Source organism: Alternaria atra (assembly GCF_907166805.1).
Source record: "Alternaria atra isolate CS162 genome assembly, contig: 21, whole genome shotgun sequence".
NCBI lineage: Eukaryota > Fungi > Ascomycota > Dothideomycetes > Pleosporales > Pleosporaceae > Alternaria > Alternaria atra.
Window position 1 is genome coordinate 4,709,642 of NW_025091319.1, and position 24,331 is coordinate 4,733,972.

General features: G+C 50.7%; 9 protein-coding genes across 9 annotated transcripts; 5 read left to right on the forward strand and 4 right to left on the reverse strand.

The window, feature by feature from the left end:
* Positions 1–942: 942 nt before the first annotated feature.
* ALTATR162_LOCUS2004 (uncharacterized protein) lies at positions 943–2,603 on the forward strand (the record flags this gene model as incomplete). The annotated part of the gene is made up of 3 exons (XM_043309606.1): positions 943–1,600; positions 1,664–2,509; positions 2,563–2,603. The coding sequence occupies 3 exons, from the start codon at positions 943–945 to the stop codon at positions 2,601–2,603; spliced, it is 1,545 nt and encodes a 514-aa protein (XP_043165541.1).
* Positions 2,604–3,159: 556 nt separating this feature from the next.
* Positions 3,160–4,441, reverse strand: ALTATR162_LOCUS2005 (uncharacterized protein; the record flags this gene model as incomplete). The annotated part of the gene is made up of 3 exons (XM_043309607.1): positions 3,160–3,555; positions 3,612–4,255; positions 4,306–4,441. The coding sequence occupies 3 exons, from the start codon at positions 4,439–4,441 to the stop codon at positions 3,160–3,162; spliced, it is 1,176 nt and encodes a 391-aa protein (XP_043165542.1).
* A 738-nt stretch (positions 4,442–5,179) lies between these two features.
* ALTATR162_LOCUS2006 (uncharacterized protein) lies at positions 5,180–5,575 on the forward strand (the record flags this gene model as incomplete). The annotated part of the gene is made up of 1 exon (XM_043309608.1): positions 5,180–5,575. One exon carries the CDS (start codon positions 5,180–5,182, stop codon positions 5,573–5,575), a length of 396 nt encoding a protein of 131 aa, XP_043165543.1.
* A 3,725-nt stretch (positions 5,576–9,300) lies between these two features.
* ALTATR162_LOCUS2007 (uncharacterized protein) lies at positions 9,301–10,405 on the forward strand (the record flags this gene model as incomplete). The annotated part of the gene is made up of 2 exons (XM_043309609.1): positions 9,301–9,547; positions 9,600–10,405. The coding sequence occupies 2 exons, from the start codon at positions 9,301–9,303 to the stop codon at positions 10,403–10,405; spliced, it is 1,053 nt and encodes a 350-aa protein (XP_043165544.1).
* Positions 10,406–11,019: 614 nt separating this feature from the next.
* On the forward strand, positions 11,020–11,610 carry ALTATR162_LOCUS2008 (uncharacterized protein; the record flags this gene model as incomplete). The annotated part of the gene is made up of 3 exons (XM_043309610.1): positions 11,020–11,165; positions 11,330–11,435; positions 11,533–11,610. 3 exons carry the CDS (start codon positions 11,020–11,022, stop codon positions 11,608–11,610), a joined length of 330 nt encoding a protein of 109 aa, XP_043165545.1.
* A 1,582-nt stretch (positions 11,611–13,192) lies between these two features.
* ALTATR162_LOCUS2009 (uncharacterized protein) lies at positions 13,193–15,607 on the reverse strand (the record flags this gene model as incomplete). Its single annotated transcript, XM_043309611.1, has 4 exons — positions 13,193–14,758; positions 14,807–15,168; positions 15,216–15,322; positions 15,537–15,607. The coding sequence occupies 4 exons, from the start codon at positions 15,605–15,607 to the stop codon at positions 13,193–13,195; spliced, it is 2,106 nt and encodes a 701-aa protein (XP_043165546.1).
* Positions 15,608–16,435: 828 nt separating this feature from the next.
* Positions 16,436–18,672, forward strand: ALTATR162_LOCUS2010 (uncharacterized protein; the record flags this gene model as incomplete). Its single annotated transcript, XM_043309612.1, has 3 exons — positions 16,436–17,705; positions 17,757–18,313; positions 18,364–18,672. The coding sequence occupies 3 exons, from the start codon at positions 16,436–16,438 to the stop codon at positions 18,670–18,672; spliced, it is 2,136 nt and encodes a 711-aa protein (XP_043165547.1).
* Positions 18,673–19,720: 1,048 nt separating this feature from the next.
* ALTATR162_LOCUS2011 (uncharacterized protein) lies at positions 19,721–21,257 on the reverse strand (the record flags this gene model as incomplete). Its single annotated transcript, XM_043309613.1, has 8 exons — positions 19,721–19,865; positions 19,913–20,523; positions 20,571–20,593; positions 20,645–20,789; positions 20,853–20,875; positions 20,928–21,007; positions 21,058–21,092; positions 21,156–21,257. The coding sequence occupies 8 exons, from the start codon at positions 21,255–21,257 to the stop codon at positions 19,721–19,723; spliced, it is 1,164 nt and encodes a 387-aa protein (XP_043165548.1).
* Positions 21,258–23,433: 2,176 nt separating this feature from the next.
* ALTATR162_LOCUS2012 (uncharacterized protein) lies at positions 23,434–24,310 on the reverse strand (the record flags this gene model as incomplete). Its single annotated transcript, XM_043309614.1, has 3 exons — positions 23,434–24,057; positions 24,144–24,236; positions 24,284–24,310. The coding sequence occupies 3 exons, from the start codon at positions 24,308–24,310 to the stop codon at positions 23,434–23,436; spliced, it is 744 nt and encodes a 247-aa protein (XP_043165549.1).
* Between the last annotated feature and the right edge of the window lie 21 nt (positions 24,311–24,331).

The following is a 24,331-nucleotide window of genomic DNA, read 5'->3' on the forward strand; positions in this document are numbered from 1 at the left end:
CGCACCGAGGTTAGACAGACGTTCACCCGATATCATCATAGTCGGCCTCGTGATGACTATCATCTTGATTTAAAGAACGATGCCCATCACACTTCCCAAAGCAGGCAAGACCTCGATCAAGTCGCTTTGCCGGCGGCCCATGTAAGGCCCCTACACGTGGGCCCGCTACCAAACGCTGCAGCGGGCTCAAGTATTTTGAACAGCTTTTTAACATTGTCCTCGCTAATATTTACAACCTTTGCATTAGCTAGTAATCCTTTCGGGTGATAAGATAGCCTCAATGGTTTCGTGACCGTTCTTGCCTGTCAACTTGCCATCTTCGGCATAGTACCACACTAATGCAAGGGCTCCACTTCCTGCACCCGAACTTCCGATCGGCATCTCGACCACGCCAGCTCGCGCTTTGACATTGCCCTCCAAACTTCTTTCTCTGGTATAGTATTTATTCAAAGTTTCGAGACGTTTCTGGGTCGCGACCGGTAAGACGGATCTATCGGTGGATCTGAGGCTTGAGCAAAAGATAAGCTTTTACCCCACCAAAGTCATGTGCGTACGTTTCACACGCGAAACCTGGGGCCCCGGATGACGACCAGAGGCCTATCATCCTTCCAAAACAAGGCATGGCTGAGCATTCAGCATCGATTATCCCGAAGCGATATTATGACGAGTCATTAGGCATGCTGTCAGTACAGGCTTAAGCTGAAATCAAGATATTGATAGTCCGGGGTAAAGAGCCAGCTTAGACGATACTCCCTATCTGTGGATATGGACTATCATCACACCTTATCATGGCAAACGCCACATTGTTAGGCATAGATACGCTAGGAATGTACGGCATGAGATAGAACTGCCCGTAACGGCTATATTCGACCACTTCGTGCAGACACTCGACATTCAATTTTTCCCTACCCCTTTGACTTTGAAATCTGGCCCTTTTTCATCATGTCGGCGCCTAACAGCGAGAAGAAGCTCGAAATTCCTATGGGCTCAGTGACTACCCACGAGGAGGGCGTCGTTGAGCATGTTCACTTGGGATACAATGCGCAGCTTACGAAGAACCGGTCACTCATCTCTGTTCTGGGGATGTGCCTTGCCATTGTGGCAGTGCCCTATGGTATCGGCGGCCCCTTGATGAGCGCCATATACGGTGGTGGCCAACTCTCCATCTTCGTTGGCGTGTTGGTTGTGCTCGTCTTCAATGGCTGCGTTGCCATCTCGCTCGCAGAGCTGGCATCACGATATCCGACATCATCTGGTGTATACTACTGGTCGTATAGACTCTGCGGCGAGCGCAAAAGGACACGCAAGATAGTGTCGTTTCTAACCGGCTGGTTCTGGCTCATCGGAAATTGGACGATTGCACTTTCTGTTAATTTCGGTTTCGCTTCCCTCATCGCTGCGACGGTGTCGATTTACAACCCAAGTTGGGTGGCGTCAGACTGGGAACTGCTGCTCATCTTCTATGCGCTATGCGTGTTGGTTTTCCTTGTCTGTTCGTTTGGGGATAAACTGCTGCCGTACGTGGACTCCGTAGCCGCAGTATGGAACTTCGTCACCATCATCGCACTATTAGTCGCTCTGTCGGTCCGCGCACAACAAGGTTAGTTACCACTCTGTATGAATTGTATGTGAGACAAACACTGACTTCGGACACAATCTTTAGGCCGGCATTCGCCCTCATATGCGCTTGGGAACTACGATAGCAGTTTCTCAGGCTGGGGTACCGGCTTTACGTTTTTCATTGGACTCCTGCCACCAGCTTACGCATTCTCTGCTATTGGTATGGTAACATCCATGACAGAAGAGTGCGCCCAGCCCGAAGTCGAAGTTTCTCGCGCCATCGCCCTCTGCATACCCTTCGGCGGTCTCGCTTCGCTGCTCTTCGTCCTACCTTTGTGCTTCACGCTACCGCCGCTCGAAGACATCCTCAACGCACCTTACGGCCAAGCTTTACCATACATCATATATTCCATTATGGGCTCAAAAACGGGGGCATTGATTCTGATGATCATGATCCTATTCGTTACGCTCTTCTGCGCCATCGCAATAACAACCGCTGCTTCACACTGCACATGGGCGTTCAGTCGCGACAATGCGCTTCCCCTCGCTAGCCTCTGGACACGCACCGTTGCCGACCGACCCATTTACTCCCTCACGCTTGTCACAGTCATCGAGATGCTGCTCGGTTTGATCAACCTCGGTTCCAGCAGCGCTTTTACTGCTTTCGCGTCCGTAGGCGTCATTGCGCTAGCCATTGGGTATCTCATTCCTATCGCCATCTCTCTCTTTACCGGGAGAAAGGAAGTAGCGCATGCAAAATGGAACGTCGGTAGCCAGCTCGGCACCACAGCGAACATTGGTGCCATCGTATGGATTCTCTTTGAGCTGGTCTTGTTCAGTATGCCGACTGCACTTCCTGTTACGGAAGTCTCTATGAACTACGCTAGTGTTGTGCTGGTTGGTTTTGCGTGTTTGAGCGCGCTGTGGTATGCGGTTTCTGGTAGAAAAAGTAAGTACCCAATATCCATCTACGTGATGAAGCATCGTACTGACAGTGTTTAGAGTTTAAGGGTCCACCTGATGAGGTCAACAATACTTACTGAGGCGTACCATGTCTCACTGACCTCGCTATCTGATAGTTCAGCTGGCTGGCGACTCTTATGACTGTAATCTCACGACTACCCTTAGTGGTGTAAGGTTGCAGCACTCGATTACAAAGCGGTGCCGGTAGTCAATACATCTTCATCATACTAGCGAAGACCATACCATTTATTTACTTCGAAACGTTGTCATGACTCCCCTTAGTTTCAGCATGCTTTCCTTTTCAGTGATTTGATCTTTTTTGCTTGTTCTGTGAACACATTTGAGCATGATTCTGAAAGGCTGACTTGATGTACTCCGACGGTCTCGACAGCAACATCTTGCTCACTGTAGCCGCCTTTTGTTACGCATAGAGCACGATGCGGTATCAAGATGTTGTCTATGCTAGCAATGTGGTGGTTGACCAGACCCATAGGCCGCAGCGTATATCTGTTTGACTGAGCGCTGGGCAAAGAGGACACACTCACTGATAGAACAGACCACTAAGGTAGCAAGATAAGCTTGTATTGTACAATGATATGTAGTTTCTAGGATGTTTCCAATGAAAAACTTCCGCACTCAGAACGGAAATTCACCTTCCGGCTTTTCCAACACCCCACTATCAACCTGCTTCCTATGCTCCTCATCTAAATATGGAAGCAGTAGTCCTTCCCAATGTTCTCTTCCCTTGTAGTAACTAACTGACTCATCCCAACTCCTAATCGCCTCTGCCAATCTCCCTGGCACATGCGGCTCTTTCGCGATGGTCGTAACCGGCTCAAAGTACGTTCGAATAGTGAAGAGCAAAGCTTTAGACTTTGGAAGACGTCGAAGTGACTGACGTTCCGAGCGAAAGTGGATGTCTTCGATACGAAGACCTTCGGAGTTGGCGGTAGCCCAGGAGGCAACTGTGTTCGAGTTTTGATCACCCATACGGTGGGACCACGCTAAACCGTCATCGAGTTGAATAAAGAACTACGGTTGATCAGCACTGCCAGTTCGCTAGATAAAGCTGATACGTTACTACCTACGTTGTTTCGGATGATAGGCTTTTCACACGTCATATTGGCAAAGAAGCGGTTCATCGCCTTTTGCAATTTTTCCTGGTAATGAGGTACCCCGGCTTCGATGTGCAGTTCGTCGAGCGACATGCGGTATTTCTCAGTCAAGCGCCAGAAGCCAGGTAGGCAGACTGCTCCGGCATCTATGTGGTATTGGCCATCGTCGTTCAATACCATGACAACAAGGTCGTCCTGCACAATCTTTGCTGCTGTCACCATAGCTTCCGTTGGGTTTGGTGCTGGGTATTGAAACTCCTCAGCGGTAACTGTGTTACGGAGGATGTTGCCGTGTAGTTGGAAGACTTCTGGATAGCGATGCGTAAGATATTGTGTCAACTCGTCCAGCACCTCAAAGCAGGCTAGTCGTGTGACTTCGTTATCAACATACTGCACGCGAGATGCAGTGTCCTTCTCTAACTCGCGAACCTTTGCGTTGTGATAAGGGATGAAATTCGAATCCATCTCAATCCACTCGTCCCAGTCCATCTTCCGAATGCCCATGGTGACGAAGTTGGGCCCATGGCGGAACGGTCGATAGAGTTTAGGGTCTGTAAGCTCCAACTTGTATCCTTCCGCCGGCTTAGGCAATGGTGTTTGAAATGGTATGGATGGAACTGGAGAAAATTAATACCATTCATTTGAGTAAGATGGTAAATAACCGCACCTTTTTGTCTTTCGTTATGAGCCTGAGGAAGAGTGCTGCGCTTATTGTTCTGTCTTCGCCACAGCAGTGAGAACGCAAGGAGAACCACAAAAGCTGCAAAGCCCAGAGGCGTAAACACAATGTCAGTTGAAATCATATCGGTAGTATGGTAGTGATCTATTCGCACACTAATCTCGACAATACTATAAACAGAAGACAAGAGAGGTTAAATGCTAGAGCATTGTGGGAATATACACTGACAATGGCGAATGACACCACTGGTGCCTATCTACATCTTTAGCGCAAGATCGCCTGGATGGGTTTGCAAGAAATGTGGGTCGAGAGAGCTGGCCGCTGTAATTGCCAGACCTGGTATAGCGTAAGCTGCAAGATACCGACACGCTAAACCCCGGATCCACAGCTCGTGACAAGAAGGACGCCTGCAAACCTGCCGTATTGGGGAACTTTATCGCCACCTGCGGGATCATTCGTATCGGTAATGGGAACTTATTTGCTTGCGCCAGGTGTAGATTGTGGGGATGCTCCACCTGAGATCCCAAGGAGAGCGATCCAACAACAGCGAATTCGCCTATACCAGAGCAAGGCAAATGTCGGGCAATCGCGGGTTGCCGGACTCTTGCTTGAACAACTCCGTCCTAGTCAGAGGCTTGTCCGCAGTGTGAGGAGACCGAGGTATTCGTGCCATCTCAATGCGTAGCGAAGCGGATCGGGGCTGTGCTTCGTTAACTCAGTCAAGGGCATATAAGAAGCTGCGGATTGAAGAGTTGTGTTGGACACTTCTTCACCCAAATCTGTACCACACTCGACGTCCGTTACAAACTTCTTCTCCACTTTTGTTCCATCCAATTATATCTTCGACATCAAGATCATCGATATGCCTGCAACATTCGGAAATTACGCTGGTACCGAATCGAAGTCGAAGGCTTTCCATTATTCGCAAGCTGTCAAAGTAGGAAACATCGTGCGGATATCTGGCCAGGGTGGCTGGGATGCGGAAGGAAACGTAGCCCCCAATGCTCAAAAGCAGGTAGAACTAGCACTCGAAAATATCGAGAAGGCTCTCCAGTCTGCCGAAAAGAGCCTGTCTTGGAAGAACGTCTACGCTATTCGATCGTACCACACAAACATCGACGAGTCTGCCGACATGTGCATCGAAGGCTGGCGACGGGTCATGCCTGATCATCGGCCAGTATGGACATGTGTCGAGATTACCAAACTTGGTATCGAAGGCATGCAAATCGAAATTGAGGTGGAAGCTCTCATTGAGTAGGAGTGTGGAGCCGACCATCCAAGAAGCTAGGATACAAGGATCAACTAGTTCGGTGTATTGCAGGTGGCCGTTCCCTGGATGCCCTTTCGTCTAGTTCCAATGCGCATACATCTGGGATGAATTGTTGTAGTCTTCTGCAACAAGGAAGAACAAGAAAATTCTGTTCAAATGACCAGTGTACACATGGCACTATTCTTAAAACTTCCGCTCCACGTAGTAGGGCTACGAGAAGGCTCCCACAGTGCCTCCAAAGTCTCCCGAACAGACAAAACAGACTCGAATTGCAGGTTGTTGTGAATGTTCTCAAGCGTTTTCATGACACAGTTCCGATGTGCTTCCAAAAGTGAATGTGCGCCAGCTACATAGAGTGGGAAAAGAGTGCAGTTCTGCGCTCTAGATCTTGTATCCATGCCGTGTATGCACTCTAGGCAGGCGTGAACATGTTGTTGGAGGAGAAAGTGTTTGGCTGGAATGTTGTGGATGGCGCTGTAAAGGTACATCAGACCTGCGTGCTGAAAACAACGGACGAGGGATAGTGATGCTGTTGCGACAGGATGGAAGAGATCTTGCCCTACGTCTCCATTGGGAGAGGTTAGTACGGAGTATGTAGGTTGTAGGGCGCGCTCAAATGCTTGCGCTTTTTCGACACAAACTTCAATCCCATTTTGAAGCTCATGGCGGTAAAGGCTCATCTCAGACAAGGTGGCTAAGACAGATCCAAGCGATTTAGTACCGGGAACAGACTCCCACCATACTGATCCCGACTCCATGTGCTCCCAAATAGTGGGTGGGAATGAGGGTTTTCTGTCTTGAAGCAGGGCATCGGTCAAATCAGTAGATGCTAGTTCCGAGAGTAACATTCTGGTGATTCTGTCCGACGATGACCACGCTGATTGAAAGCCACCCATTGCGTTGATGATTGCAATTGCTCCCGCAAGGTGACAGCGGGTCGAAGCATCATCCGACATGCAATTTACGTAACCCTCTAGAAAGTACAACAGCAGCACTGCGACTAGAAGTGCAGAGAGCGAGGCGCTCTCCGAATGCTCGCTACTCAGTTGGCCGCGAATAGTTGATAAGCAATGGATGCGTCTTCTTTCCAGAGTCTGTTTCGAAGATCCTCGCTCTTGCAGGGCTCGGTGTTCATCGGCGAACACACATAGGGCCTGGAGAACTGGTTGAGAGCGCATGGCGAGCGCGACTGGTGGCGGAACTGGTTCGTGGAGAGTTGAGAAAAGTGGCCATAACCGTGCTTTGAAGTATTCTAGAGCTTTTCGCTCGTTGGTTGCCAGATGGTTGCTATTGAGAGAACGCTCTATGGATAGCTGTGGTGGACACTCGGGCACCGTTTTGGCAGGCCGCTTCTTCCATCTCAGTAGTAATTTGTCGTAGCAGCAATCCTCTGTTTTGGAAATGAGGCATCGGCGGCACCTGGGTTTTTGAAGATCGCATTTGACTCGTCTTTGCTTGCAAGGCCAGCACGATCCTTCAACCGTACGTCGACGCTTTGGTGGGCTGTTGCCAGAGGATTCCGGGCGCGACATCTGTGTGCATGACGTGATAATGGTCGCGGATTCAAAGCAGGAGTGGCGAAATCGCGGAAGGAAAGTGCCAGTAAGTGTCACTGATTGTTGTTTTGGACACTGAGATGGTAAGCGCTGAGATGTCCACGGTGTTGACGCATAAAGATCAGAAAGGGCGAGACGCCTCCAGGCCTCCGCTTATCGGCACCTCCGTATGCCGCATGCCAAGACTATTAATCCCGCTAAAGCCGCCATCTCAAGGCGCCCGCAGCTGGTGCTTCATCCCCTACTCCAGCAATGCGATACCCCCTGATGCGACGTTCGATGTGGTTTTCGTACCTGTTGAATCCCATGCTGGTATGGCCTTGTTGAATCCAGAGCTAGGGTCAAGCACGAAACAAACAAGTAAGCAGCTTGTCGAGGCTCATGCTTTTGCGCGCGAGGAAGGCGATGGAAACGATACTTAGGTACGCAAAGTTCAACAATCTCCCTTCCCTCATCTGAAGACCTCCAATGCTACCAGTCTACCCAGGACTATTTGGTTTGATTGTGGCTTTTGCGACCAATACCGGGATCTCGCCCGACGCCTGCACTTTGGTACCGAGCTATAGTGCCAGGCTGCGCCGACAAACCATTAGCATATTTTCTTGTTACCGTCTAGCCCGTTGGTACCTGTAGTGGTACCTGCAGTAAAGCGAACATTCACGCAGTTAGCACATGGACCTTCAAGACCCTCGCTTTTTACACTTTGTACATACACGTTGAGGCGGCTTCTGGTCTACATCACTCTCAACATCGATATCGCGAATAGTATTGGAAACACGAGCTGGCGCTAAGACTTGTGGGTGCCAAGATCAACCACATAACCAAGCCCCCTTTGCTGAATCGGTAGAGTTTGCGAAGCAGTGAGCTGTCTGAAAAACTGTTTCGATGCTGTCGAACAGAGTTGAAAGTCTCTCATGGTAACTCAGCCTCTCTACGGCGGCGGCTGCACGACCAGACTAGTGCGGTCGATCTCTCTGTTCAGCCCGTCCACGTACCGTTAAGCGATTGAAAGCTCAGCAGAATCTCCTCTGTCGCTATCATCACTCGATCCTTGGGTGTAAACGTCAACGACTCCCATGTCGCTTGCTTGAAGCAACATCGAAAGACAGCCCATAACCACGTTGCTTTTCGGGACCACGACATACGTTACGTGAAGTCAGTCTCAGCTGATGGCATTAGCTCCACTAGCTACAACACCAACGGACCGCTTAGTCGTTGCACGAACTCCAGTATATAGGACCACAAGGCAAGTGGCGTATTTGCTTTTAGCGGATCGTGGGCTTAGATCGGGGGTCTTCATGCGGAGAGTATTGAGTCTTGACATGCCAAGCGAACACGCGAGCTGTAACCCAGTCCAGTGAGATCTGGGCAAGCCACCATGCACGTTCACGAGAAGATGCGACACGATCGCTGCTTCGTAGAATTCTGGACAACGAATACCGAAGCTAGCGGTAACGGAAAATGGCAAAGCAGCATCCTGCTTCTTGGCAAGGAGCGCTTCCTCAGTCTCGCATTCGTGGCACCTGCGCAGTATGCGGTGATGGTGGACTTTCGATCCTCTCGCTATGGCCTGTACTTGCTTGTCGGACGGCGAATACTTCGACTCATACTCGTTGAGTGAGGGTCGGTATCTGCAAAAGCTAGACCGTTTTCCAATGCGCCCCCTTCGCAGGCTTGGCAATTTCTTTCTGGACTTCGTGGCGACTGTTGGACCGCCATCACTTCTCACGAGGAGTGGAAATCTACTTGTCTCCAAAGGGTCATTAGTCTAGGCTCGGCCCTGCACATCGTAGTCATGACCATCAGCTGGTAGCTGTTTGGCTATGTTCCCTCAAGCCCATCGCCTTGAAGCGGCTGGCTTGGCTCGAAGCTGCAGGGGTAGATTACTATTTCGAGGACCGAGCTGTATCTTTCTAGTCGACGTGGCTTGCCGTGGCCTCGACTCCGTTGCGTCTTGCTGCTGTGCTAGACGTGATCGACAAGGCTGAAGCCATTAGGGTTCGTACACGATCGCTGTAGTAGACCGTTGCGGGATATAAAGACGTTCCAAACACCCTATCTATTCTTTCCTTACCAGCTCATAGTTGTTCATCTCTCGTTGTCTCTCTTAGTAATTGTTCATACTCTTGTCATTCGTTACATATTACCGCTTTCATCATGGTCCCAAGTAAATCTCTGGCTTTGCCTCTGCTCGCTTTGTGCTCCATAGCATCATCAACTCCCTTGGAACAGCGTGAGGCTGCACCGGGCCTCATCGATAGCATGCTTGCCGGGAATCCCGTTCTCACTGGCATCCAACAGCTCATCGCTGATGTTCTGTCTGGCAAAAAGTCCCCCATTGACAACACCAAGACAAACAAGCCGGCGACATGTTCATTGTTCAGCGTTGACAAATGCTGCGTTTGTGAGTTATGACAAACATCTCTTGAATACATGGAAGTACTAATAGTGTATAGGGTACGATGTCTCCGCCGAACTCACCAAGCTATTCGTCGGAAATGACAAACTATGCAACGATAACGCTCGTGCCGCAGTCCGTATGGGCTTCCACGATGCTGGGTCTTGGGACAAGAATTCTCCTAATGGTGGCGCTGATGGATCCCTACTGATGGACTTTGGCGAAGAAAAACGGCCAGAGAACAGGGGCCTTGAAAACATTCGCGGCGTACTTCGCGGCGTACAAGCCAAGTACAAGGTCGGATACGCTGATCTAGTCCAATATGCGCATAACCACGCCACCATCTCGTGTCCGAAGGGTCCCCGCGTACTTACCTTCGTTGGCCGTAAGGATGCTACCAAGGCCGCACCCACCGGTCTCCTACCAGATGTTCGGGATGACGCCGACAAGCTGATCGATCTCTTCAAGCAAAAAGGCTTCTCACCACACGATCTCGCAGCGCTCGTAGGCGCCCACGCAACAGCCAAACAGCGTTTCGTCGACACCAACCCGGAAGTTGTCGACAAACCCCTTGATACAACCCCAGGTGTCTGGGACGTCGAGTTCTATAATGACACGCTCAACAACCCCGCGGGTGGCTCCAAAGACCAAAAGGTCTTCGTGCTTCCGAGTGACAAAGTGCTTTCGAAACATCCTAAGATCAACGATGAGTGGAAGGCATACGTTGGTAACCAAGTTCACTGGAACCTGGACTATGCGAAGGCGTACATCAGGATGAGTTTGTTGGGTGTAGAGACGAGAGACCTGCTTAGGTTGACGGACTGCACGAGGACTCTGCCTGCTGCTAAACCTTCGTTTCCTTAGTATATATATTATTCAATACCCCTTACGCGTATTGCGATACAATTTAATGGTTACTCTCAGCCCGACTTTTTTTAATCGGTTTGCACGTCATGGCATAGGCTATGGAGGTGTTAGAGTCCATTCCCACTTCCTTTCCACGTACGCACGTGTTTGATGTGTCGGATGTCTCTGAAGAAAGCCTGGAAACCATCCCGTGAACCAAAGAGTGTCTTTCAAAATGAAATCTGGCGGCGATAATGATTGTTAATCCGGCGACAACGTGAGGGGCAAATGTACAGAAAACTTCTTTTTACAACCCTTATCAGAACCCCCATTAGTTCTCACTCTTTATTAGCATCCTATCGTATATTAAAGTGCCATCAATGAGTCGCCACGAGGATCCATAGTCCACCTAATAAGTATTAGGACAGGTGGTGTGGCTGACATAAGCACTGGTCAGGCAAGGGTCCGGGTCAGGCGAGTCGAGCTTGCTTGTTTGTAGTGCGGAGAGTAGCTCACAAACGTCACGGCCGGCACACGAGCTCCATCACCACCACGATCCATCCACGCATTCACAGACCGAGACCCAAGTTCGAATCACGATACGAGCGAACTAGAAGATAGCAAAAGACACAATGGCAACTCAATTCTTGAGGGCGGCGGCTCGCGCCGGAGTTCGATCGCCTACGGTTGCTTCCCGTGGATTCCAGACAAGCGCAGTACTGAGGCAGGATGCTGTTGTTGCGCCGGCCAGGAAGCCCGTTGGTGCTTTTAGGGGAGGGTGAGTACTCGCTGTGCAGTTACGCTTGCAAATGTTGCAATAGGTGGGATGGCTCTACAACTATGATTGGAAGCTTGTCACACTGCCGCAAGGCAAGCCCGAAGGCGAAGAGGCGGACGTTTGGATGACAACAAGAACAGAAGGGGGTGGCTAACACACGATAGACTGTTCGGTTTCCTTGTCGGTGCGACGACATCCGGCGCGGGCATGTACTACTATGTCATTGACGAATACCGCGTCTCCAACCAGCTCTTGACCGAAGACATCTACGTACGTCACTCACATCTACATTCTCCGGCATAATTTGGAAAGGAGAACGATACATCAGGGTTACTCGGGTGAAGTGGGCCATGGCTAACGAGAGCAGGCTCTCCAATCCGCGGTCCAACGGATAGAAGGCTATGTCCGCACCCTCGAGGACAAGGTCGACGCGAAGAAGCGATAAAGGAGCTACCACCCATCTATAGAACGAAAAATATACGGCAGAATCCGAGGAAAATGCTGAGGAGGATATGCACGGGCGGGGCAGGCAGTGCCGCACGATGGGCCAGTGGGATGGGACGCACATGTACATTACGAGATTGGTCTCGGCTCGGTCATTACGGAAGCGGGTGTCTATCGAGTATCTACCTTATACCATACACATTTCAAGTTGCTCATGCTGATGTTCTGGGCATTAATGATTATATCACGACAAACGGGCATTGCATTACAACGCCAGAACTCCACATTTGTACCTTAACTGCATTTTCAGCATGACCGTTTTACTGTAGCATAGCTACTCTTGCTGTTGCACATGATCGTGGTCATGCTTAGCCGAGGTTGCGATGGTGACTCAGTTATGACTGCGCCACGCCGTACTCATCTACAAGTGCATCAACGCCAGATTATGCATACATGTTGTTGTATGCAGATCAATCATTGTTGAACACTCTTTTTTTTTTGGACCTTTTCATGTCTCAAAAAACTCGAATATCACCTGCAACCTCTGTAACCTACATTACAAAATGGCAACATTCCACTTATTTTCCAAACTTCCTGCGGAGCTCCGTCTCTAGATATGGGAAATGACCGTCAAGCCTCGCATTTTCAACATTCCATATTGCCGTTACGATCGTTTCTTATTTCCCTCAAGGCCAATACCGGGACCACTACAAACGTGCCGAGAGGCTCGAAATGCTGGGTTGTACCAACGTGCCTTCTCTGAGCTACCTGAACCAAAGAAGAAGCCAAAGAAGAAGAAACAGAGAGATTCATGCGAGGAATATACAAGCTTTCTACAAGGATTCTCAATGACGCCAATGCCGGTGAAAGTACACCAAGACGATGGATGAAAGCTCTCCTGAGGACTACAAACGGCGCTAGTTCTGGTTGAAACCTGGACATTGACATGGTCGACATCGGAGAGACGGAGCCAAGTGTCTTCAAGCCTGTCGTCCACACGATCAACCGACTCCGATTCACGCGCGGTAACACTTGCGAGTATTGGTACAGAACTGAGTCCAACAAAATTGATACCTTCAGCAATGCGACGGAAATACACGTAGTTCTCTGTAAAGACGGTGACATGAAGAACTGGCACGGAACATCGGTGGAACATAGATGGCCTTGCAGTGGTGAGAAGGTGGTGGTCGTTGATTTGGAGGAGGGCCAGAGTATGAAGTTGAAGAATTTGGAGAACACGTATGATCGGTGGCTGGAGGAGCAGTGGAGAAGAGATAGTTACGAGGTTGAGTCTTGCTGTGAGGAGGTTGTGAGATACTGTATCTTGACGAGGAATGAGCTTGTTAGGATTCGGGGTTGTCTAAGTGTTAGGATAGCTATTGTCACTGCTACAAGACAAGCAACTGGTTACGAGATACTAGAAGACATATTCCACAAACTACTTCTGTTCTTTTTTGGAAAACGCGTTATATCTATCATCTGTACATATTTCCGTGAGCAACTTCCCTACCCAAACCAGACCCAACGCCTACCGTGACACCTGACGCCAAATGTTCCCGAATATCTAACCTATGTCGTTGTCCTTACAACAGAGTAAGTGGCGCGATCCATTCACACTTTGGAGGCGTGACTGGAATATCTTCATCGTCATTGAACCGTCCTAGTTGCGACACGCGCTTGTAGATCTCCTCTAGAATCCTACCCTGCTCACCGTCATACTCCTCCGGTTTACCCTCCTTGTAACGATCCTTCGGGTCAATGGGCTTGCCATCTGGTGTGACACCTTCGACATGGGGACGTGCTGCCGAGGTAGGCTGCGCGATCGAAGGTAGCTGAGAGGTAGCTTGAGCAGGAGTGGGGACGTTGCTAGATTGATTCTGGGCTTGAGTGGCAAAGGGAGAGGATGTGGAAGTTGCTGGAGCGGCGGATGTCTGGGGCTTAAGGAAGGGATTAGCAGCTGCTGGCTGCGTCGCGTTGTTTTGCGGCTGTTGGGTGACGAAAGGTGAGGGCTTGCTTGCCTGGCCGAACGCTGGGGTTTGGGATGATGCGGCACCACCGAAGGGGTTTGCTTGTGCAGGTGCTTGTGTGGTTGCTTGCTGAGGCTGACCAAATGAATTTGGCTTTTGTGCTTGTTGGCCTTGTTGACCAAACGGTGAAGGCTGGGCTGTTTGCTGAGCTGGTTGACCGAATGGCGAAGATTGACTTGTCTGCTGCGCTTGTTGGCCGAAAGGAGATGGACCTGACGATGCTTGCTGTCCAAACGGCGACGCCCCAGACGATGCTTGTTGGGCGAAAGGGGAGGCATTGGCGCCTGGCTGAGACGTTTGACCAAACCCACTTTGACCGAATCCTGGTTTACTGAATGGGTTTGGCTTTTGTCCTAGAGCGTTCGCCTGTCCAAATCCAGACGCCGCACGTGGTGCCGAAGGCTGGCCAAAGGCCGAGCCTTGGCCGATATTGCTGGTCTGTCCGAACGCGCTCCCTGCGCCAGGCATCGACGGCTGACCAAAACCGGAGGCTCCAAATGCAGGCTTTCCAAATGCACTACCAGCACCACCCAGCGCTGAAGGCTGGCCAAAGGGTGATGGTTTCTGACCCAAAGCAGAAGCCTGCCCGAAGGGCGAAGCTGACTGACCTGGGTTTGATGCCTGCCCAAACGCTGAAGTAGTCTGGCCTGGATTTGATGCCTGTCCAAAGGCCGAAGTAGTCTGACCCGGATTCGACGCCTGCCCGAAGGCTGAGGTAGTTTGACCCGGATTTGAGGGCTGACCGAATGCTGAAGTAGTCTGACCCGGATTTGATGGCTGCCCAAATGCGGAGGTAGTTTGTGCTGGGTTGGAAGGTTGACCGAAGGCAGGCTTCCCAAATCCTGGTGTTGATGCCTGTCCAAATGCAGAAGGCTGTGAGGACGCTGCCGCCGCCTGGAATGGGTTGGACGGTGCTTTCATGAAAGGGTTTGCTGCAGTGTTAGACGATCCAGTCGTGTTGCTCATCGATCCGCTTGCTGAAGCAGTGCCCTTGGCAATATCTATGCGATTCGGATGAACGTCGGCACCTGCCTGGACATAGTTGATAGCCCCTGTAACGTCATCCAAGATTGCTTTTACCTGCTGTTGCATCTTTTCGTTGAGCGCACCCTCTTCTTGTTGCTGCATCCTATTAGTCTTGAGGAAACCAGAGTCAGATTCCGTACTTACTGCTGTGGGTTCGTTGCCGGCCGCTCGTAGCGTATAGTACCGGAAGCGAAGCTCCTCGGGACTGATCTCGACAGGCCCTTCAATAAGCTGACGCGGAGCATCTTTCCCTGGGCCGTAACATGAAAGCGGGTAGGTTGGACGCTCCTTACTAAGATCAGCTTGGATGGCGTCTTTGTCTAAGTTGAAATTCGACGCTTTTGAGTCGCGGCTGCCTCCAAATGAGGTAGTTCCGCTGTTGTCACTCGGACGGTAGCGGTCGCCATTGAAAGCACTAAAGCGGTTGTTGTTGGAGCCTCCGCCAAAGCCGCCTCCGCCTCGGGCTGCATCTCGCGCACTTCCAGGGTGCTCGAATTTGCAGGCATCTGTTCCGCGTCAAAATGGTGCCGGTGAAACACCTCTGATCGCTTACCTCCGAACTTGCATGCGTTCCGCGGATAGAAGCTGCAGACAGTCATGTTGCCTAGATAACCGTTCTGGTCTCCTTGTCCGGGATTGGGAGTTGTGAATCCGAGTTGACTAGAAGTATTAGTAAGGCCAAGAGAGTTGTCTGCGTTGGAGAGGTTGATTGAAAGAGGGCAGAGTGCCTGAATGGAGGTCGCGACTGGAGTGAACGGAAACTTCAGGCGAACGGACGCGACGCGCTAACAATCAACGCGAACAAAGCGCCTGATCGTGTGCGCTTTAGACAGCAGTGAATTGTGCTGTACAAATCGCATTACTAGTACGTTACCTCTGCCCGTTGAAGTCTCGTCTCGGCGCTCCCGGCCCTCTGCCCGTCTCCGCCCATTTCGACTGATGCATGTTGAATGCTAGCCTGTCACTCGCGCTAATCGGTCAATGTAGACGATATGAAAGGACAGTAAAGGAAACGAGCGAAAAAAAATGTAGTACCTACTGTAGTGCGAAAGTTTCTATATTGCGTTCACTTGTCAGAAAATGTGACTTTTCTTGTGCTTTGTTGGTGTTGAAGCTTGCCTCTGGATGATCGTTCAACGTTGTCGAAGAAGGAGCGGTATGGGCTAAACTGTATCCAGCACTAGCGCCATGTTCCGAACATTCGGACCTTCCACGTACGCGATCATCGTATGTCGACGCAGCGCTGGGTAATGCACCTTGCGCCATGTACACCCAAGCGCACTACTCTATATTACTGTCCATTCGCAGACTCCAAGCCAAGACTGATCGAAGACATCCGGGCATAGATACCTGGCTGCTAGTTCAGAGCACGCTGTCCCCCCTAGACCGCGCCGAAATATAGCTTGGCATGACGGTGTAGATGCACGCTTTCTCCATTCTTACCATCGGAATCTTCGTCGCGGGATACTCGACTGCGCGTTGGGATCTTGTAACGCGCGTCTACGAGCTAGCAATATTTGCCTGGGATCACGGAGTGGTGACAAGGACTGCAAAGGGCTTCGCTCTGCTCTCTCTACTGTTCTTCCTATTCATACTACCAATTGTGCGCATCGCAACACAGGAGACGGACCTGGTCAGTATGAGCCATTCTTAGGCTTGTAGGGCCCCCGCTGACTGGATCAAACAGCACCCGCGACTTGCAGGCACCGGCATCTCTGCGCGCGAGCAACTCAAACGTCGCGGTTCCTTCTAGCGGGGTAGCAGGATGAGGACATGGTCACACACAATGGGTTGATGCGCGTATTTTGGCCATCAGACGCTCCCAAGGACTCTGCGCCCGGTGTTCTGGTGGGATTCAGAAACTCGGAATCGGATGTCTTTGTCGTCGCTGTGCTACAAGACGTGGAATTGCGCCAGGTCGAGAATGCACTGCTTGTAGGAACCTTGCTGCGACACAGCCCGCACGATATCCAAGAACTACTGCAACGATGCGGACACTCCTCTGTGCGCGCATTGGGTTGCGTCAACCCTAAGAAGCCAGCCGACCAGTCTGGCACCGACCTTCTCACAGTTCATACCGATCCCTCGCTCCGCTTCCCGCGCCTTCATTACCCTGACGATGCGCTTATGACCATGCAAGTCATCGTATACGACCGACCGCACCCAACGCGCATGCAGTACCTCTCCCTCAAGCCCATCACGCTCGCTTTGGGGGACAAAACAAGAGTCGCAGAATGGGACGTGGCTTTTGAAGAGCTAGAACGAGCAGAAGAGAGGGAACGTAAGAGGAAGGCACACCTTGTCGAAAAGCTGAAGCTACACAGAGTGATTGCACATCTTCCCACACAAAAAGAGCTGGCGTTGCCCATGATTATCGAGCAGGTTAATTGTTCGCACGAACTGAACGCCCTGCTGCAGAAGAATATTGGTATGATTGGCAGACGCATGAAGCGAGCTCTAAGTGTCAGCGAGCGCGTAGTCGAATCGGCGAACAATCTTTGGGACTACATTTGGCTTGTACTCCATTATGCATTCAGAGTCTGGATATGGCCCATAGCTGCGCAACTCTTCATTTTCGGACTGATTACGCATCGTATAATGGGCGAAGCAGTTCTTCAGGTTCTACATTGGCGGCCAGGATCTTCTGATTCGCCAGCTTTGAAAGACATCTCTGCGACAGCACAGCAGATCGATATCAGATTGCAACAGTCCTGCTACTGGCCCATCCAGTATCTCACCTTACGCAGGAGGAAAGTCAACTGGGAGAGTATCACCAATAGTCACCCAGAGTACATCAGATTCTACAATAGCCTTTGGTTGGTCGCGAATGATGTCATCATGGGCATCGCTGTCGGGACATTTATCATCGAAAACGCTTCCGTCGTAGCGGCTCAAGTCGACACCATCTTCAGCACCTGGTCGGTCGATGGTCTACGGCGCATGATATCATGGCTTATGGGGTGGCCGGGAGGCTTAAAGTTGAACACCGAGCTGGCTGCGTTCCTTGGTGACCTGTTTCTCTGGGTCATCGACTACTGGGCCGGTATGTCCCTCATGCCAACATGCACGAGTTGTTGCTGACTAGACTTTGCAGGCTGCATATCACTCTTGCGACCACATCTACCTGCGCTCATCCAGATCATTGGCTTCTCAGCTTTTGCTGGCGCCACTATGCCCATCTCAATCTTCTCAGATCTCGTCTCACTACTGACACTGCATATCTACTCGTTCTATGTCGCATCTGCTCGCATCTTTCATTGGCAGCTCACGATCATCATATCGCTCTTCCATCTTTTCCGGGGGAAGAAGCGCAATATTCTTCGCAACCGAATTGACTCATGCGACTACGACTTGGATCAGCTGTTGCTTGGGACGATTCTTTTCACACTGCAGTTTTTCCTACTGCCGACCGTGTTCGTCTTTTACTTGACATTCGCGAGTGCACGTATTGCAGTCATTGGCCTGAAGGCCGCGTTGGAGATGGGCCTGGCATGTCTCAACCACTTCCCGCTCTTCGCGGTGATGCTACGGCTCAAGGATCCCGGACGACTGCCTGGAGGAATATGTTTCGAGCTACAAAACACTATCGATACCAGTCTTAATGTGACGGGCTCGGCAAACTCACCACCCACTGCCTATGTGCTGCTAAAAGTAAGTCGATTTGCTCGAACCTACGCCGGACAGGAACTAACAGCATACAGTCAATCCCATTATCGCTCCGCGCAATGTTTCAACCTTACTTCGACCTCGGCGATCGCATACGCAAGCATTACTTCTCGCCTAGTGTCTTGCTATGTCTGGTGTCTGGACAATTTGTCCCACCTATTCACCGCCGCAATCTGTATAGTTTACAATACAGCATGCTACCTGCAAACAGGGCAAGCATAGGCGAGCTGTGGAGAAAGTTGACTGAAAGGAGTGCGAGACCATCATCGCATGTGTTAAACGGGTATGCGGCAATACCACTAAGGAAAGACATATTAAACGGTAAAAGTAGAAAAGTCACATGAAAGTTTGAATCATTTGCATCTATCTTCATTTAGCTTTGTTCCCATGTGTCTTCTATCGTCTTCTTTTGCCTTGTAGTTGAGAACAGGGTCATTGTATTACGAAAAAGGCATACGTCACCAGCTCTCACATACCAATTCCACCTTGACCTCTTAACGAAAGCAAGAAAAAAGAAACAGAAAAGCAAATAATAAGGTACTCTCCTCCTCCCAGCATCTGCTGACCGACGCCCGTTCCTGTTTCGAACGACGCGCCCTCCTGAGACAGCCCTTTGATATATAATGATCATGCTCTTTTGTGTTTTGTTCCCATTATCGTTGAGCAATGTGAAGGCATCTGCAAGAAGTTTCCATGTTGATCTCACCCACGCACTTCTTGGTGAACCTCCTGCGAGAAAGCGGAATGTCGCCCTCTCTTATAGTGCCAAGGAATATTGTGAGAAGCTGTGAGGGTTTCCGTATGAGCTTCATCATACTGAGCATCATAGTGAAGTTGATTACGCGGTTGGGAGGGGAGAGTAGCACAGAAGTGCTTTGGCACGGGAGGGATTGCGTCTGTTGATGAACACCCAGTATTGGCATTGGACCGAGAGTATGGAAGGCAATGAGGTACACGACTTCCCATAGTCAATAGATATATATACTTAGAGTATGACACCTCTGAGATGATTAACGACTGCATGTAACTGACACGATGCGCCTTGCATCCAACAAATACCGATCTCATACATCGTAAAGGGCAGTCTGACCTGTGAACCAACGCTTCGACCAATACATGCCAAAAGCTTTTCGTTTGACACAATCCACCGTAATGATATGCGGAAAAAAAAATAGAAAAGAAAAATAGCAAATTACCTCCTCAATGTGCGGGAGCAAAGACGCCTTGGCTCCCATGAATCCAATAGCCCAAAACTCCAAATCCCATCTTGATTGACTCCGTCAATCCTCTGCCGCTGATTAATATCTTTTGTCATCGCTTGAGCGTTTGAGGTTGAACCTCATCTACAACGTCTTGGCATACATCCCTGTTCAACGATTGGTCTAAATAGAATTACGCATCTTCGGAATTTCGTGTTGACCAACGGACGGATTCATCGTCGTTGTCGTCGTCGTCAGGAGGCTGCGGCCAGTGGTGCGGTTTCGGTGTGGTACTACCGGGTTCGTCGTCGTAGGGTTTGCGACCCCATACTACGTAGCTACTCAACGTTAGGATGCGTTTCGTCTCATCGCATGGACGGCTTACAAGTTGTAAAAGGCATGTACGCTCTCGTCGACAACTGAGTTCCTCACATGCGCGAGGTAGACCTCGACCTCGGCTGGTGTATAGCCCAGCCCTTCGACAAAGTATTCAAGTGACCATCCCTGCAAGCCTAACATCAGGTTCCAGCTACAATACTTGCCAAGCATTTTCTCGCGGTCACTCTTTGGCCACTGATTGACGGGTATAGCAAAAACCTCCTCGTGTACATCCACGAAACCAGCTTCTTTGTACCACCTTTTCAGCTTGTCTGCAATGCGTAATGGCCGACCAAGGTTGTGTGCTGCCTTGTCTGATAGTTCTGACCACTCTTTGAGTGGGTAGTTGGCGGGCATGTCGTCGGCACACTGGAGTTTTGAGTACATTTCCTGTGATTCCATCCACCCGCCGGGCCTCAGGTTGTTGTAACTCTTTTGTATAATTTCTCGAAAGTCGTTGAAGATGCCGAGGGACATGCGTGTGTGGATGTAATCGTACATGTAGGATTCAGGTTCTTTGGGTCTCCACCATGATGGACTGAGGATGTCTTCCAAATAGAAGTCGATATTTGAATAGGATATTTTTCGTTGGATCGGGGTCAAGTCAATGCCTTCAACCTGCTGTTCGGTTAGACTGGTAGTGGAGAAAGGATTGAATCGCATACCCGACACTTTGGAAATTCGGCAGCTACTAGTTGTCAGTGGTGGTTCTCCGGGGAAAAGCAGACATGGCACGTACCCATTTCAAAGCACCATATTCCGGTTCCACAGCCAATATCCAGCATTCTCTTTGGCTTCTTTGACTTGAGCGGGGCGAAGTAGTTCCTTCTATGCAGAAGACATTTTATAATGGCATGCTGCCAGTCCAAGCGGTATATCTCTGGCTGTAGATATGCGAGTCAGCGACGGGCCGATTGATCAAAGAAGTGTTCCCAAGCAGCGCGTACCTGGTCGTTGGGGAATGGGTAGGCTAGGGTGAATTAGCTGCAGTTGTGCGCAAAGTTGCCCAAACCAATGCTTACCTCCGGCGTGAAAGCTATGGTAGGTCCGACCGTACTTCTTTTCATTCTCGTACATGCTCGGCGAGAGGCTTTGTACTTCGCTAAGACGTGTGAGCGCGCGGAGTGTATGAGGGAGAGTGGAGTAAGGTACAGGTCGTCATATTCTCCATCTGAGGGCAGCTCCTCCTACATGTTTCTGTTAGCTTGGTGGGCTCATTGGGCATGTGGTGGGGAGGGTGTGCGGCATACCTCGGGCTCGACAGTCGACTGTGTGAAGTCGGTGAGATTGGTGGCACTGGACAGCGGCCGCAGCCTGTCGCTGGGCACAGGGTCCGATGTAGAGGTGGTCATGTTGTGTAGCTGGTACGCTACGATGCGCTATAAGACACGCCCCGAGTCGTGTCGAGGAGGAGGCGAAACCCAGCGGAATGGCTGATGTCGTTCCCAAGACCCTGGCCTTGGGGGTCCGTCACGCCGATTGCGAAAACGCCGACGGGAGCGCTAGGCGTGGGCTAGCGAACCCCGCAGTCTTTCCAACCTCGACCGCTTGTCTGTTGCCAGCTGTTCAAGAGACCCACAGCCACCGCCCACATGTCGAATGACAGCTACAGCTTTACGCCTCATGTTACCAGTACCATGTGAGTGGCTTTGGACATGCGTCGGCCCTTCCGAGAGATTGGGTGACACTCACCGACCCATCGGTTGCACACCCTCGATACGCCTGTCAATGTCTCGAGGTTACCATTGTTCATCTTCTACATTCGTATTCCTGCACTAACACGGTTGAGTGGCTCTCGATTCAACCCAACTCTGCGATAGGAGCCTGGTCTGCCCTGCCTTGGTGTGGGCTGGGAGCACATTTCTTTAGCATGCACAAAGAACTTTCTAAAGGGGCTTCTGACCGGTGACTTTCGAGATCCCAAGTGGCTCCTGTTGTTGTCTCTACTGTAGCTATCGTCATCTATGCAAGCCACCTGTAGCTCGGCGCTTTCGGCGCCTTGGCCGTGTGGGCTTTCAGTCGAAGGATTCCGCTGGGCGCATCAACCGATGTATCGGATCTGGGGGAAGTTGGTGTCAAATCCTGTCATTCTGCCCAAACTGGCGGGTTTAGCTGCCACTGCGACTTGGATCGCTCGAATATCTGTAAGACATCCGTAAATCTTGCAAATCCCATTTTAGCCTTTGCCAGTATGCTAGCGACGTACCTGCAGGCCCCAGTTTCTCAACAGTGGGTCGTGCTATCCACCTACTGCAAGGAGACTTTGGTGGAGTATTGGTTTTCTGCCACTTTCTCCCAAGAATCCTGGGTCTATGTGTAATGTGGCCATTACTCCTATTGTCATTCGTGACCTGGGCTCAATGTTTCGCTTACAAGCCATGGTGGTGTATTTGAGCTAAGCCTGAAAACTGGCGAGATAACCGACTTGATGCAGATGCTATTGGTCACTACGGCGTGTAGTTCTCGGGGCGACGTCTATCAGCTGTTGCAGGCATCTGAAACACTCTGCCTAGAAACATCGAACGATTCTTCTTATCTCTTGTTGTGTCGACTGGATCTCGAACATTCAAACGCCGAGCTAGTACGCGTGCGCATCTTGGCCAGACACGCCAAAGATGTAGTCTTTGGTAAAGTTTTGCGAGCGGTGCACTTGGTGGACGTCTTGGCAGCTTCTTATTGGACGTAAATGATGATGGCTTACATCTTTTAGCTGAGAGTGACTGGTAGAGTCGTAAGTTCAGCCCTCATGGATAATGCACTTCTTGATGGCTCTTCCATGCTTTTTCGCATATCGCCACTAAGAGGCAATTGCAGAGAGGCTAGTGCACACGAGGTAAATATATGATGTAGTTAGGAATGCAGAAGCGACTGTTGTGCGAGAGTTCTTTTGGGTCGTTGCGCTTGCCTTGCTAAACGAAGGCATACATGGCTTTTTCCATTCTCGAACGGGGAAGTCGCATGGGCTGGGAAGTGACTGCCCCAGCAGCATCTCTTCATAGCTTGCTGTATCACCCCCAAACCATATTTCAGCGAAAACCTTCTCTGAAACACCCTTAGGGCATACTGCGAGACCTGCTCTGTTCGACTTCACCATACTTCAAAGAGAAGTCGCAAAAGTCCTGCCAGGTCGTTGAAGGCGACTGTTCAATTTGTACAGATGACGTGCTCTTTCGGTGCTGCCACGATAACCACTTCGGCCGATATGTGCCATGGCTATACTTTGGTACTGTCCTGGCCGCTTTGTATGTCGAGGATGATTAGAAATCGATCAGAATTTTGCTACTGACCTATGCACCCGGAGAAACGCTAGGGGGTTTTCGTTACATGCTTCTACGACGGCCGGTTAATGGCGTGGACATGGCAAATACGCACACAGAGGACAAAGAGAGCTCATGGGTGGAAACGAAGGCACGAGGAAGAAGCTGGCGAAGAAAAGAAAATGCAAATCACATGGCGTGAAGATGGTAGTCCACCTATGCCCCGCTACTAATGTACAGGTACTCGTGCCAGCTTTTGATAGCGCATTATTTACCGGCCCTTCTTGACCCAGCCCTCCAAGTTCTCTCGCGTATCGGCCAGCTTGCCCTCGACCATGCCAACAGTTCCCTGTGCGTGTGCCTTTCCTGTCTCGATAAAATGCGAAATCCTGCTCTTCATTCGTAAATGCGTGTCTGCGAGGACAGGGTATCGCTCTTCGTAGGTCCAGATGAGGTCTCCGACATTCTTGGTGGTGATTGGCAGTACAAAGTTCGCAGCGGTAATGCCGACGGCGACGGGGACAGAGGTTCGCAGCAGGATGTTCCGGTTACGCGTGATGATGGAACCTGCCATTGAGGCGACGAGGACGTAGAGTGCGCCTGGGAGAACCTTCTCGCCAGATTCCCTTGGTGGGGCTAATGAGCGGATGGTGCTTGTGAAGGAGTGCTCGAGGCGGAGGGTCTCGGTAAGGGCGTTATCGACGGCCTTTTCACCACGCACGGTTTGCTCGTACAGAGCCATACGCGCACGGCCAATCTGAACTGCGAGGCGGTCGGTCGGTGTTGGGCGGTAGGTGGGCTCTGAGGACGAAGACGAGTCTGATGGTTCGGCTAGGGAGGGAGCGGTAGGAGCTGTGGTATCGATGGGCATGTCATCGTAGATTGGTTTGCGGTTCTGTCTTGACATTAGTATTGCGATGCACGACCAAGTCAGAGGCTCCGACACGGCTTCTCTGCGGGCTCAACGGCATGCCAACATACAAAGTGGTCCGCAGGTCGCTCCTCTGCGTATACGGTTCCCGGTGCGAAGATTGCTGCGGCGGAGAGGGCGGCCATGGCGGGGACAGCGGCGCGCTATACGGGGTCAACACATTATCTTGCATCTTTTCAGAACTACTTACCTGCCGTAACAGCGGTCTGAAAGCCATTTCGAGCGTGGGGCAGGCGCA